At 38.7% G+C, this 16173-nt stretch overlaps 1 protein-coding gene across 2 annotated transcripts in view; it reads right to left on the bottom strand.

Moving 5' to 3' along the window:
- The window catches only part of LOC308467711 (putative helicase senataxin), a 228626-nt gene that overhangs the window by 155322 nt on the left and 57131 nt on the right, over positions 1-16173 (bottom strand). For both annotated transcript variants that reach the window (XM_080989412.1, XM_080989411.1), the window contains exons 5-7: positions 14269-14488; positions 13270-13389; positions 5606-5777 (exon numbers count right to left, since the gene is read on the bottom strand). In XM_080989412.1, the coding sequence (XP_080845538.1) occupies positions 5606-5777; positions 13270-13389; positions 14269-14488 (512 nt within the window). The remainder of the gene's footprint in view (positions 1-5605; positions 5778-13269; positions 13390-14268; positions 14489-16173) is intronic.

Consider the following 16173-nt stretch of genomic DNA (forward strand, 5'->3'; position numbering starts at 1 on the left):
TCAATATATAACGCAAGATACGCAAATATATTTTAAAAATAACTCCAAATCATTAACGCCAAGACTGAAGGAATGGGAAGGCTACAAAGCTTATATCAGAGGGAAGAAAATATCTTTCTCTGCCAACAAGGTCAAGATGCAAAAATTAAAAGAAAATAACCTAAAAAAAACTTTTAAAACATTATGGGGCAATATGGCAAATAACCCGTCTAGGGTTACATATGAAAGAATACAACAACAAACACTAGAACTGAATAATATACTAGCTCAAAAAATTGAGTTCAGCTTATTATGTCTAAGACAAACATATTGGGAACAGGGAGAAAGACCGACAAAAATTCTAGCTAATCATCTAAAGCAGAAGAAAATGAACCAAATAATGCCTTTAATAAGAAAGGGGGGGGAAATCACAGCGACCTCATCAACAGATATAAATAACAATTTTTTAAAATTCTACAAAAAGCTATATGAAGGGCCAGAAAATATACCAGAGGATGAGGTGGAAAACTTTTTTCAGGATATTAAACTACCAACCATTGAAGAATATCACAAAGATATGCTATCAGCCCCCCTGATATTGAGAATGAAATAGAAACAATGGGTAATGGAAAATCACCTGGAACAGATGGTTTCCCTATAGAATAGTATAAAATATTCAAAAATTTATTAGTCCCCAGACTTCTAGAAGTTTATGAGGAAACAATATGAGTTTATGAGGTATAAAGGTGTCTATGCTGCAACATTTAATGAAGCTTTAATAATAATTATACCAAAACCTAACAAAGACCCCACTGAATGTGCAAATTACAGACCAATTTCATTAATGAATGTCGATGCAAAGATTCTGAATGCAATACTGGCTGAAAAATTACAAAAAGTCATCCAAGACTTGGTACTTAATAATCAAACAGGTTTTATAAAAACAAGACAAGCCACAGATAATGTAAGATTAACAATAGATTTGATAACTTTAAAGAGCAAGAGGAGTTTATGATAATGTCACTAGATGCAGAAAAGGCTTTCGATAGAATCTATAAAGAATTCATAGGGATCGTGTTATGTAAATTTGCCTTCCCTACAGAATACAGTAACTGGATTAAAATGATTTAGAAAAATCCAACATCTCGGACTGTTACAAATGGTAGAATATCTAATGTGATTAATCTAAAACAAGGAACAAGACAAGGATGCCCTCTGTCTCCGTTACTATTTAATCTATGCCTGGAACCACTAACAAGAGTCATAATTCAAGATGAGCGTATCAAGGAGGTAAAACACAACAAAGAAAATTACAAAATTGTATTATTTGCAGATGACAACCTTCTATTTATTACAAAACCAGAAGATACAATTCCAATAATTATGGAGAAAATAAAAACCTTTGGCTGAATATTGGGCTATTCCATAAATTGGACAAAATCAGAGATTTTGCCAATAGGGCATTGTATACAAATAGGCTACATTGTATAAAAACCATCAATTTTGGATGTGCAAAGACTTTATTAAATATTTGGGCATAATGATTTCATCAGATGTTAACCAAATTGTAAAATTACATTTGAATCAAATTATAAAATAAATTTATTTTGATATTGAAAGGTGGGGACCTCCAAACCTTTCCCTTTGAGGAAAGGTTAATGTCCTCAAAATGACTATTGTTCCAAAGCTTTTATACATTCTTAGAGGATTACCAATATATATTCCCAACTTATATTTTCAAAAAATAAATCAAATATTGAGATTGTGCCTGTGGGGTACAAAGCCGCCAAAAATATCATTACATAAAATGCAACTTCCAACTAAGGAAGGTGGTTTTGGACTCCCAAATCTGGAATTATATCACCAGGCCTACCTGCTGAGCAAGACAAATTGCTGGAGAGCAAGCAGGAATCCCAGTTGGGCTACTCTCAAATATAGTTTCATTGAATCTCTTGTGGGGTGGACCAATCTCAGCTACAACTATAAGAAATATCCCATTAATCTGGAGACTATTAAAGCACCCATAAAAATTTGGATGAACGTATATAAAAATACTAAGGATGACCCTTACCAGCATGAGAAATTAACAATATGGGCCAACCCAAAACTAAAAATTGGAAATCAAGTACAGTGGTACCTCGGGTTACAGACGCTTCAGGTTACAGACTCCGCTGACCCAGAAATAGTACTTCAGGTTAAGAACTTTGCTTCAGGATGAGAACAGAAATTGTGTGGCGGCAGCGGGACGCCCCATTAGCTAAAGTGGTACCACAGGTTAAGAACAGTTTCAGGTTAAGAACGGACCTCCAGAACAAATTAAGTTCCTAACCCAAGGTACCACTGTAATAATTTGGCAAAACTGGATGAAAAAGGTATTTTGACACTGAATCAATTAATTGATGAGAACTACAAATTTGTGGAATATAAGACTTTGCAGGTAAAGTATGGATTAACCAGTGAAATACACTGGCAATATATCCAATTGAAACATATGTTGGAAAAGCAGTTTGGCCCTGATGCTATAGCAGCATCGGAAACACCCATGCTGTTACAAGATTTAATCTCTGCAACTAAAACAAAAAATCCTACACTTGCCCTATATAAAACTTTACTTAACAGGAAGAAATACGATTTAGAATATGAAAGTCAAAAATGGAGTAAAGAGCTAGGAGTACAGATAGCAAATGATATAATAATAGTAATAAATTTTATTTATACCCTGCCCTCCCCGGCCAGAGCCGGGCTCAGGGCAGCTAACATCAATAAAATTTCAGTAAATAATAAGGAAAAAAAAGAAAAGGCTTCTGGTTGGCCGCGCGATTAATGGTGGACGGGAGCTCTTTCGGAAGAAAGAGCCCCAGCGTTTTGAAGATTGGGGCGACCGCGAGAGTGTCGCGGAGCCCCCAAAAAACCTCAGATCGGGCTTTCTGAGGACCTGGTGTTCTGGCAGGTACCCTTAGTGACTCCTCTGCTCCCCGGTAAGCTCTAATAAGAGCCCCGAGAGCGAGCGGGGTTGGAGACGCGGGTACTGTGGAATTTACTCACTTTCTTCATAGCGCGAAGCTCCAAGTCCGGCAATTGTGAGCGACCAATTTCTCCGACCAAATTATCAAGGATTGGACAATTGTGAGTAAAAAAGATTTTAATTTGGACAGTTAATTGGAACGAAAGGGATTTAAATTACGGAGGTTGATCCCTTTCCGCTGAAGTAAAAGTGAAAGCAGTTACCGCTGACCAAAGCCGTAACTTTAAAAGACCTGTCAAAACTTCCAAGGAAATATGTCAAACCCCTCTTTCTGCAGGGGGAAGGGGGGAGAATTTGATTGATTTGAGACCCTGCTTGAGATAGACTTGACAGTGGATTAGACTCTTTCTTTTTAGAAGCGGTTCTCCCGGCAGGGGAAGGCTAGACTCCATTATTATGTCACAAAGGGAGCAGATACATTCAACTTTCGTTTTCCTCTTTGGGGATTACAAAGTAACTGCTGCTATCTGAGATTGTTAAAATAGCACACAGAGTTTCTTTTACCCTCCTTGAACTGTTTGAACTAATTTTGTGGTTCCAATAAAATAAAATAAAATAAGGAAAGAGAATAAGACTTTGAAAGAGGGAAGCTGTTGGGCTGCCTGCTGCTGCCTGCGCACTAAAAACCTGGTGGACTCTGACTGGGTGAGCTGACCTTGAAACTTTGGAATAGCTATGGAATAGCTATGGCTAATGGGGTAGATAAGTCTGAGAAAAGTAAAAGTAAAGATAGAAGACCTTCTAAAGCACCAACTTTTGAAGAGTCGGTGATGCAAATGTTAACAGACATAAGAGCAGGTGTGAGAGGAACTCAGCAGACTGTACAGGAGTTGAAACAAGAATTTGTAGATGTGAAAAAAGGCATTCAGGAGGTCAGGGAGGAAGTTGCTGCCCACAAAACAAGACTGAAGGAATTGGAAACAGTGAGAGTGCCTGACGTGGAGAAGATTCAACAGGATGCCCTCAATGCAATTGCTTTTTTACAGATGAAGGAACGGGAGAATCCACTGAGAGTAAGAGGCGCACCCCAATTGGAACAAGATAATCTTAAGGATTGACATTGGGTCTACATTACAAAAAAAGCTTGAAGATTAAAGATAAGCCAATTGTTTTGTTTAAGGAGATTCCAAAGCATTTTTTGAACCTAAGGAATAACTACGCAGACTTGGCTGGAACTCTGAGAAGGAAGAACATCTTTTTTAGGTGGGAATTTCCAGAAGGCCTCTCCTTTAAATTTCAAGGAAGGAAACAAAGAATTAGGACCGTCGAAGAAAAAACAAGGTTCCTGGAAAAAAATGCCAAGGGTCTGGGATTGGAAAGTGAGCAGACGCCAGGGGCAGGCGCAGGATCTCCTGAATAGTTTAAGATGGTATTGAGAATATATTCATGGAATGTTAATGGTTTGAACTCACGACCAAAAAGGAACCAAGTATACCATGTGTTAGCAAAACAGAATTTGGACATAATTTGTTTGCAAGAAACTCATGTTACTAGATTACACAGAAAAGTCCTTCAGAATAAGAGACTTGGTCAAGAATTCATTTCATCTGACAAAGTGAAGAAAAGAGGAGTGGTCGTTTACATGAAAGAAAAATGGAATCCCAAAATGATGTTCAAAGAGGAGGGAAGATATATTGCAGTAGAAATCAATGCACAAGGCGAAAAATATTTGCTGTTGGGAATTTATGCACCAAATGATGGCAAAGCAGAATTTTTTAAGAACTTGGAAACAAGACTTCTGGACTATTTGGATTATAAATTGATTTTGATGGGGGACCTGAATGGAGTTGCATCAACGCTTATGGATAAAACACAGACACAGAAAGTAATGAATGCTGGCAGATTACCAAAGGTTTTTTTTGACCTGTCAGACATATGGAGAGTGAGAAATCCAACTGAAAAAGACTTCACATTCTATTCAGATACAAATCAAACAGAAGTGGGGTGCTTCTTGCCCCCATCTTTGGACAGTGTCCTTCTGGCCCCATTAAGACTTCCTCTAAGTCATTTCTAAAAAGATTAAACAATGGGGGGGGGGGGCAGAATACAATCCTATCTGACCCCTCTTAACATTGTGATTTTGTTAGAGAGTTGCCCCAGCAACCTACATGTTGCTATCACTATATAAGGCTTTTATAAGGTATAGGAGTCTCTTGTCCTCCATCACTGAATACAACTTTGACCATAATTTGGATCTAGGGATGGCGTCAAAGGCAGATTTTAGGTCCATAAAGGCCATATATAAATGGCCTTGGAGTGGTCCTAGTATATTTCTCTGCTAGGTGTGACAGCACAAGACAGTGGTCAGATGTTGAGTACTTCGTACGGAAAGCAGCCTTGGCTTCAGAGGTTATGTTATTATCCTCAAGAAATGTTGCTAATTTAAAGCAAATGAAATGGGCATATAATTTCCCCATTATGGAAAGCAAACTAATTAGCCTATAGTTGCCAAGATCTATAGGTTGTCCTTTCTTGTAAATTGGGACCACAATTGTATACTTCCAGCTAACTGGGATTTTACCTGAATTATTTACCTCTGTGAAAAGAGAATGTGCAAACTGCTGTATTTTAAAAATAATAATAAAAGGATAAAGGACCAACCTGATGCAACTTTGGCGAATAGTCTCTCTTGCTTTCTGATAGCTCGCATTGTTGACAATAGTTTGAAATGCCTGGATTGGATCAATGACCTGTCCCCATACTTTAGACCCAAGCTTATCCAGGATCACCATGAAACAGTGGAGCGCAGGCCAGAAAGGATTGATGCTTTCATCTAAAAAAACAAACAAAAAAAAACAAATCAAAACATGCTTAGATGGGAAATAGCACTTAGAAGACAATAAAAACATGTAAATTTAAAAACAGTAAAGAAAAACTTGTTGGGTACAAGAGAAAAAATGTAAAAATCCAGTATCAGGCAACACCTTTTATCCAGACCAACCAAAACTTCCAAAAAATAAGTGAACGAGTTCTTTGGAAGGCTCCATCAGGTTGAATTTCAACCGAGGATCATTCCACGCCAAATCACAAATCACCTGATTTTAATATTTGACCGTGCTCTCACGACTCAGATTTTCTTCAGGTTTTTTTATGTGTCATGGTACTGCCGGAGAATGCCAGGGAGGAGCAGGAACAGGCAGAGGGAGGTGGGCAGGAAGTGGCGATTGAGTGATCAGAGTGATCTGATCTCTGAGTGATCAGAGGTACTTATTGCAAAGAGCATTCACAAGCCATCACCACTATGAGATAACCTCAAATAAATTTTTAAAGATTTTTTGGTCCAAAATTGGGCACAGGAGAATTTTTTGAAAATTTCAATTTTTGTGCAATTTAGGCTAATGCAATTTCTGTGTCAGTTTAGAAAAAAACTCCTGTTTCGCTTATTTTTCAACCGATTGGGCTTATTTTGGTATCAAAATAAAGCTAATTGTGGTCTCTTTCAAAATAAGGTATAAAAATGGTATTAGGTGCCACAGAAAAAGGTCACCAACCATTCAAAGTGAATTTTTGTCATTTTATTCCCGGTATGTTCAATAAGCCATAGCGCACAAACCACAACTAACACGTGTATCATACTTTTGTTGTAGAATGGGCTAACCATGTACTTATTATGCTGTAAAAATAAGGAGGGCGTTTTTTGTGGTTATAAAATAAATTGATTTTGAAGTTTTTTTTTTACAAAAAAAAAATATTACTTTTTTGGACAGGTTTAAGGTCTCTTTGAGCCTGAAATAACTCACACATTCGTGAGAATAGTTAAAATTGTACCCTCTGATGTTACAATGTCATCTGATGTATTTAAAAAAATAAGTTTTATTGATTATTTAATAAAAACAAAATACGTCTCAGAGCCCTTGTTCATTTTATTGTGTAAAACACTTTTGCAATGATATGGTCAAAGCTGTTTTGTTTCCCATACATGTAATATGGTCAATGATGCTGGTTTTTTAAAATAAATTTTATTGGATTTTACAATTTTTTATTCAACCAAATAACACAATGTAACATTTGTCATATAAAAAACACACACAAAAAAACCTTCCTCATGACTTCCCTCAACTTCCCCTTCCGGTTCTTTAAATATTTATTACTTCTGCTTAATTTTTGTCTTATTTTTATGATCTTATAGCTCAATATTCTTAAATCCCCGCGACAGGGTGAGCTCCCGTTGCTCGGTCCCTGCTCCTGCCCACCTAGCAGTTTGAAAGCACGTCAAAGTGCAAGTAGATAAATAGGTACCGCTCCGGCGGGAAGGTAAACGGCGTTTCCGTGTGCTGCTCTGGTTCGCCAGAAGCGGCTTAGTCATGCTGGCCACATGACCCGGAAGCTGTACGCCGGCTTCCTCGGCCAATAAAGCAAGATGAGAGTTGCAGAAATTAATTAAATCAATCTGAAGAAGGTGCAACCAAATTGATTTCTGCTCCTTGGGGCTTATCCACACTTACCAAGTGCCAGTGGTTTATTTAAAAGGTGGTCCCTCACCTGGGTTACAAACAGAGGTGGTATAGAGGTGAATTCTAAATACATTACTTCTAAATACATTACTTCTGGTAAATCAGCCACCATAGCCATTAGAAGGCAGTGAAAATGTGTGTCCTAGGCTTTTTACACTCATCTAAAAAGACTCCCCCTTCATGGATCACTGCCTTGCCGTGGCGAAGGGGCTTGAATAACTCAGAGAAGCTATGAACTATGCCAAGCAGGGCACCCAAGATGAACAGGTCATAGTGGACAGGTTTGACCAAACGTGATCCACCTGGAGCAGGAACCGGCAAGCCACTCCAGTATCCCTGCCAAGAAAACTCCATGGACAAAGACAACAGGCATATAAAAGCTATGACGCTGGAAGATGAGCCCCTCAAGTCGGAAGGCGTCCAACATGCTACTGAGGAAGAGCAGAGGACAAGTACAAGTAGATTCAGAGCTGATGAAGTGGCTGGGCCAAAGCCGAAAGGACGCTCAGTTGCGGATATGCCTGGAAGCGAAAGGAAAGTCCAATGCTGTAAAGAAAAGTATTGCATAGGAACCTGGAATGTAAGAACCATGAACCTGGGTAAGTTGGATGTGGTCAAAAATGAGATGGCAAGAATAAATATTGACATCCTGGGCATCAGTGAACTAAAATGGACGGGAATGGGCGAATTCCGTTCGGATGACCATCATATCTACTACTGTGGGCAAGAATCCCGTAAAAGAAATGGAGTGGCCCTCATAGTCAACAAAAGAGTGGCAAAAGCTGTACTGGGATGCAATCTCAAAAATGATAGAATGATCTCGATACGAATCCAAGGCAGACCTTTTAACATCACAGGAATCCAAGTTTATGCACCAACCACTGGTGCTGAAGAAACTGAAATTGAGCAATTCTATGAAGACTTACAACACCTTATAGAAGTGACACCAAAGAAGGATGTTCTTCTCATTATAGGGGATTGGAATGCTAAAGTAGGGAATCAAGAGATAAAAGGAACAACTGGCAAGTTTGGCCTTGGAGATCAAAACGAAGCAGGGCAAAGGCTAATAGAGTTCTGCCAAGAGAACAAGCTGGTCATCACAAACAAGCTTTTCCAACAACACAAGAGACGACTCTACACATGGACATCACCAGATGGGCAGCATCAAAACCAGATTGATTATATTCTCTGCAGCCAAAGATGGAGAAGCTCTATACAGTCAGCAAAAACAACAACAAAAAGACTCACTCATTCCTGTGATCCAATGCAAGACTGTTAAGTAAGTAGACACTATATTTTAAGTTTACTTTATAAGATTATAAGTTGTTACCCTATTCTTTTTTTAAGAGGGAAACCAAAGGGAAGACAGTTTATAAGCTGGAATTGCTCAGAAGAGATAAGGTTTTGCAGCCTAGTTCCAAAGCTTCTACATTTTGCTGCCAAATACGGGGTTTTAATACTCTGCTTAACCCACACACAGGAGATTGGATGGATAAATTGTAATAAATATTTCCTTTCCATATAATGTATAATATAATTATAATACATATAATGGGGTGGAGAACTGACTTGATGCTGAATTCATGGGCAACTTGTAACCCCTGCAAGTCTTCCATGCTGCCTACTGCAGGTGATCAAGCTGTTGCCTGACTGCAAAAATTTGCTTAGTTTATCTTTTGATTGCGATATTTTTATTGTTAATAGTGTTTTTTATTATAAATGCTGCATTGATTTGTTAAGCATATAATATGACTTTTGCTTTAATTGTGATGTTTCACTGACAATTTGTTAATTATTCTGTATGATTTATCCTGCATCTGTGATGTTCTTTTATGTTCTATCATGTTGTTATTATTTATTGTTTGTAAGCCGCTTTGGGATTCATTCGAGTGAAAAGCAGGATAGAAATATAATCAATCAATCAATTTTAACACTCTCCTTAACTGGATGTTGCTATATGTCTTGCCTTTGCTTGGCTGGCTTCCTTATCCCTGTGTTTTAATATGTAACGGCCTCCTTCCACAGAGCTGGCAAACTGACAAAGTAACAGATAATAGGAAAATTTTCACTGATATGACTGCATTTGAATGGTTATGGTGCTCCCAAGTGGTGAATGCAATACAACAGCACTGCTTAACAAACAGTAAGAAATGAAGAAAGTCTGAAAACCTAATGATTTTAAGAATTAACTGTGCTGACAGAAGATTTTAAGCAGAAGTAAATATATATGAGGCAATGTTATAATGGGGGGGGGGTTAATGTTGCTGAACTGGATGCTTTTCTCATGAAGCAGCTACAACAAATGTACTATGGATAAATGAGTGAGAGTTGCAGAAATTAATTCATAGAATAGCAATCTGAAGAAGGTGCAACCAAATTGATTTCTGCTCCTTGGGGCTTATCCACACTTACCTTGACAACCAAGAAGGAATAACCAATTCTTTTTTAGGATACTTTTGAAATTTATATAAGGCAGGAATAGCGGAAGAACAGGACATAATAAAGTATTTCCAAGGGAAAGAAATTCCCAAAATACCAGAAGAGAAGATTGACCAACTAAATTCGCCAATTACCATGATGGAGATGCACCAGATTATTTCGCATTCAAAGTTGGGCAAATCACCTGATCCAGACGGGCTACCAGCAATCCATTATAAGAAATTGGAAGAGACATTAGCCATACCAATGAAATCACTTATGAACAAAATAATCTAAGATGGTAAAATCTCAGATTCATGGCAAGAAGCGAACATAATTCTAATCCATAAACAAGGATCGCCTTGTGAATCTGTTACCAATTATCGGCCTATCTCACTTTTAAATGACGATTACAAACTGTACGCAGGAATTCTGGCCAACAGACCGAAATCGGTACTAAAGGATGTAATTAATCAAGATCAGGCCGGATTCCTCCCAGACCATCACATGAAAACTAACGTGAGAGTAGTGATAGATTTAATTGAGTATTTAGACCTAAAGCCAAATAAGAAAGTTGCTTTCATGTTAGTGGATGCCAAGAAGGCTTTCGATAATTTATCATGGAAATTTTTAAAGAAAGATATTGACCTAGCTATAATGGGAGAACAATTTACCAAAGGCATAAAAGCTATTTATGAAAAACAAAAAGCCAACCTAATAATCAATAATGCAGAAACAGAATATATATCAATAGAAAAAGGCCCACTCTCCATAGCTGTCAACATTTCCCTTTTTTTAAGGGAAATTCCCTTATTCCGAATAGGATTCCTTGCAAGAAAAGGGAAAAGTTGACAGCTATGCCACTCTCTCCTTTATTATTCATATTGACTTTGGAAATACTAAACTTGGTATTCAGGAATGAAGAAGAAATTAAAGGAATTACCCTGGGCCAAAAGGCTTTCAAAGTGAAAGCCTTTGCAGATGATTTAATCATTACAGTAGAAGACCCAGAATCGAGTATACCTAAAGCGTTGGAAAAAATATCAGCATTTGGTGAGGTTTCTGGATTGTACTAGATTTAAACTCAACAGATCAAAAACAAAACTAATGATTAAAAATTTAAGGGGTTAGGAGAAAAAGGAGCTACAGGATAAAACGGGTTTGATGATAGTGAAAGAAGCAAAATATCTCAGAATTGAAGTAACAATGTAAAATATTAACCTTTTTTGATGATAATTATAATAAATCTTGGAAAGAATTTTTTTTAAAATTGGAAATTTGGACCAAACTAAAACTTTCATTTTGGGGGAAAATCTTGGTAATAAAAATGAATGTGCTCCCCGAAATGATCTTCCTTTTTTCAAATGATCCCGATTATAGGGAAAATTGAATGTTTAGATAGGTGGAGAAAAGATTTGACAATGTTTATCTGGCTGAGTAAGAAATCCCATATAAATAACAAATTACTGATGGGTAAGAAAGAGAGAGGGGGCTTTGCACTTCTAAATTTAAGAAAGTACTACGAGGCAGCGTTCCTGACGTGGATTAAGGATTGGATCTTGTTAGAGAAGACAGATTTACTGGACTTGGAGAGTTACAACAACAGATATGGGTGGCTTCTTCTTTTTCTTCTTTGGCGATCACTCGTAGCCAAGTAAGATTGTCTTCCATAGACACGGTTTTAACAATGAGTCCCTAAGTGACTGTGGAGGCCAATTCTGGACCCACACGTCCTTTCACAGTGGGGACATTGATTTCCGGGCAGGAGTTGTTCACGGTGTGGATTTGCCAAGCGTGCCTTCCTCTTAGCACGTTTCTCCCTTGCATCCTGAGTTTGAGTGTCTTCAAAGCCCAGGACACCTTTGGTAAAGGCTGTTCTCCAACTGGAGCGCTCACAGGCCAGCATTTCCCAGTTGTCAGTGTGCATGCCTACCTTGGCTACAATAAAGTCAAAGTCCACAGTGGGTTTACTAATCATATAGTTAGGAATGCCCTCTATAAGGTGTGGACTGATACCAACCATTACTTGAACCTCAAACGCCATGGTGGCTGTCCCCATTAGAGGCCTTCGCAGTTAAAATATAAATATGAATAGCAATTGGGGAACTTACAGCCAACTACTAAAAGAAGATCAAGGGCAAATGAAATTGAAATCATTTGAAGAGATAAGGCATTATCTCACCGATTGGCTACAATACCACCAGTTAAATAATGTATCAGATAAAAAAATAGGTTTCGGAAAAGAAGAATCCAAATTACAAATTATATTATTAAAGAACAATAAGAAATTATTATCTAAAATTTAAGATCTATTACTTGAATGGGACCTGAAAAATGAGCAAATAAAAGATGTTATGGTAAAATGGGCCCAGGACATCTGCCACACAATGCAGATGGAGCAGTGGGAAAAACTTTGGAAACCAGACATCAGATTTACCGCCTGTTACACCATTATGGAAAATCTGGTAAAAATGTTATATAGGTGGTATATGACACCCTCTAAATTAGTCAAGGTATATAAACTAAAATCCAACCTGTGTTGGAAATGTAATAAAATTGAGGGGACAATGTTCCATGTATGGTGGGGATGTGAGAAAGTTAAGAACTTCTGGGGATGTATCCATGAAGAATTAAAGAAAAAAAAGTTTGAAATTTCTAGAGAGAAGAAACTGGAGGCGTTCCTATTGGGTATTTTAGGAAATGACATCCCACAGGATAAGAAAAGGATGTTTTTATATGCCACAGTCACAGCCAGATTGCTACCTGCTAGAAATTGGAAAGGAGACATCATTCCCACTAAAGAAGATTGGATAATTAAATTATGTGAATTTATAAGATTGGCCAAATTAACGGCAGCCATAAGAAATCAGTCCAACCAAAATCTAAGGAAGGAATGGCAATGTTTTGAGGACTATATGAAAAAACACTGCTCTAAGAATAATATATTGCTATGCGTAGAATAAGTATGTAAAGATGAATCAAACTAAGGTAAAATTAATAATGGATATATATTGGATAATACAAGATACAATGTTAAACTATTTATAGTATAAAGGATGTCAAGTTGTGGTGGAGGGAAGCTACATGGGTGAAAGTTTTAGTATTTCTTTATTTTTGTGTATATGGATTTTGTTTTGTTTTTTTCCAAAGTATGATATGCAAAATGGAATGATGATTTTTCTTTTACTTTTTCATTTTGAATAAATAAAAAAGTTTTTTTTAAAAAGAAACTAGCTGTCAGCCATCATATACTATACCATAACATTTCCACATTAAGTAAGTTACTTGGCGTACAAGTTCTGTGAAAGGAATGATTTTACCTTAAGAGAGTGGACACTCAGACTGTTTTTAATTTGCTTGTATCACTGCCCCCAATGATTATTAGTTACTTACCCTCCGTTGGTTTCTTCATGGCCTTCATTATGCACGGCATGAAGTCAATCTGCTTGTCTGGGCCAAACAACAACAAATCCATGGCTTGTTCTTCCAGCACCATCAACAACATACAGATACCTACAACAATGAAAATGAGGAAGTTCAGAAGCTATCACTGGGTGTTGGCTTAACTCCCGATCTTAATCCACAACCAAAACAAAACCTACTTTTGTCATTGCACCTGCTAGCATGCCACTCAAACTTTTAATCTCTGGAGCCCTCTAGAGCTTGGGAATACAACTCCCATCATCCCTGGCAGCAGACCATACTGACTAGGGCTGATGGGAGTTGGGAATCCAACAACATCTGGAGGGCATCATGTTAGCTTTCATTACACATTTCTTTGAACAGGTTGCACAAACATAGTTGAGATGGTGTAATTTTTAAAAATGATATATGCAACAGTTAAATGCCACACAAAAATGTCTGATACAGGTAAAGGAAGGAAAGTTTTCATTCTACAAGGAACAGGAGAAAAGGAGCCTCAGGGCGCAAGCCTGCAGCCCTCTAAATTCTATTAGACTACAATTCCCATCAGCCCCAACTGGCAAGCTAATAGTCCAAGATTATGAGAAACATATTCCAGCAACATCTAAGACCACAGGTTAGTAAGCTTTTAGCTATATGGACCAATGGTCAAATTCAGTGTAAGGTAGCTTTCCGTGTGTGTGTGTGTGTGTGTGTGTGTGTGTGTGTGTGTCTGTGTGTGTGTGTGCGCATGCATGCACTGGAGGGGAAGACACACAGACTGAGTGTGGGGTGGTTGTACCCATGCTCACCCCATGCCCATTTTGGGGGCACACACAGTGCTGGCATGAAGCCCTCAGAGGTTTTGTTATGAGCCAATGTTGCCCATGCGCCAAAAGACAAAAAGGTTTAGCCATCTCTGCTGTACTACAATGCTACCACTCTCTATAGAATGGTTCATGCCTAACATCTCAGCTTGCTTCTACTCACCTAGCCAGTAGTTTTTGTAACTGGTGGTATCATACAGGTGGCGAGGCAACAAGATAAGATTCCCCTTCTCAACTATTGCAAGGTCATAAGTATCAGAGTTTTCAAAGTGGTCCAGCTCTATGACTCTGAACAAGCACGTCAACACTTCCTGGATGTTGTAATAGTCGTCCCTGTCCACCTTCCCCAGGCTCCTGGCTTTCAGGATGGCCCACTGGCGAATCTGTGGGTTTGGAGGGACACTAGGAATTACTACAGTAAGGAATCACAACAGTAATTGTTAAGACAAATTGGGGCAGGAAGCAAGTTGGCATGAAAAGCAACTATTATAAAGCGTAAAATAAAGGTTCAAATTCCAAACCAGACAGCCTAGATATCTATTTCTAGAAATGCTTATTTGAAGGTTGTGAACTTCCTAGCCTCCTCACTTCCCAACCACCCTAGACACTGAGGGACAAGAGACCACCTTTTAACAACAACCTTTTAAAAAAAAGATTCTGGGCAGAATTACTAAAAATAGAACTGTGTTAATGACAATGTAGAACAGTTTGGATGTTACTTTGGGTTGTATCCTGTGTCAGTCCTATGCAGAGCAGGCCCACTGAAATTGATGGGCGCTGTCAAGGATGCGTATGGTTGCTCACGAGTAAACAGCCAGGACTCCGACCTGCCTTTTTATAGGTTTTATTTGGTGCAAACTATGTACAGTGCAGAAGTCCAAAGTTCATGTCTGCCTCAGTCAGTAGCAGATTCCAAGAGTGGGTTCTTCCGCCCCCCCCCCACATAAGAACCTGGACACCCCCAATCTCCTCCTCTTTTCCTTATGTTTGATTCCCTTGCGAAAACTAGGCGACGGAAGCTGAATGTCTGTTTCCCTATCGTTCCTGCCTCCCTCCCCCCTTTTGATGGCAGTCCCCTGACAGGCACGATCAACTTAGGTTTGTTAACTTCAATGGGTGTACTCTTAAGTATAAGTTAGTTCTCAATCAATCTCCTTTATTGGCATAGTAAGAGTATGTCGTATACATGGATTGGAAAACAACACAGGTAACAAAACATAGTAGGAGGCACTTTAGGATAAAACTGTCCAGACGTTGTGAGATACAAAGGTGGCTCTTAGGACCTATGGCGACGTAATTTCATGGCGTCACTCCAAAATCTTGCCGCATTCTCCAAGTCATTCCTACAGTTATTCAACAGATAGGTCACCCTGGAAGATCCCCTCCTTCAATAAGGGGGCCAAATACTAATCATTTATTTTTGCATAAACTGGGCAATGAAATAAAACGTGTGTGATAGATACAGCCTGTTTTGTGCCACAAGGGCAGTGCCTTTCAGAATAAGGGATTTTCAAGAATCTAACATCTTACTAGATGGCAAGATGTGAAATCTTGAGAGGGAAATAGCTCTGCTTAGGTGGGGAGCATAAAGGTAATGTAAATATGGAGGGCCCTGGCCAAATGAGGGTAGAATTCCCAACCCCAATGGGGAACCGGTTTTATTGGCTGTACTGCTAAGGGCTTGGAATTCAATCTCTAGGATTCTGCACTTGATTGTCCGGAATGCTTCCAATTATGGGAGCATAAGCAGCGACTCGAGTGATAGGCCACATGTTCTGATTCTGCTTTCAATGCGAGCCAACCATTTGGAGTGGTGGGATTCCACCAGCATATGGAAAGTTAAAGAAGATGGGTCAGACTTCTTTATACGCAAACTCGGCCAAGAGGAGCAAGGCCACCCAGTCATCCTGCTGGTAACTGACGTAACAACACAGGTACTGCTGCAGTGTGTTGTTGGTTCTCTCTGCCTCTCTGTTGGTCTCCGGATGATGAGCTGAAGAGAGGCGCAGTTCCATGTCCAGAAGTTGCATGACCTTCTTACAGAACTGGGAGGTGAATTGGGCTCCTC

The sequence above is a fragment of the Podarcis pityusensis genome (assembly GCF_964106645.2).
Source record: "Podarcis pityusensis genome assembly, chromosome: W".
NCBI classification, from domain to species: Eukaryota; Metazoa; Chordata; class Lepidosauria; order Squamata; family Lacertidae; genus Podarcis; species Podarcis pityusensis.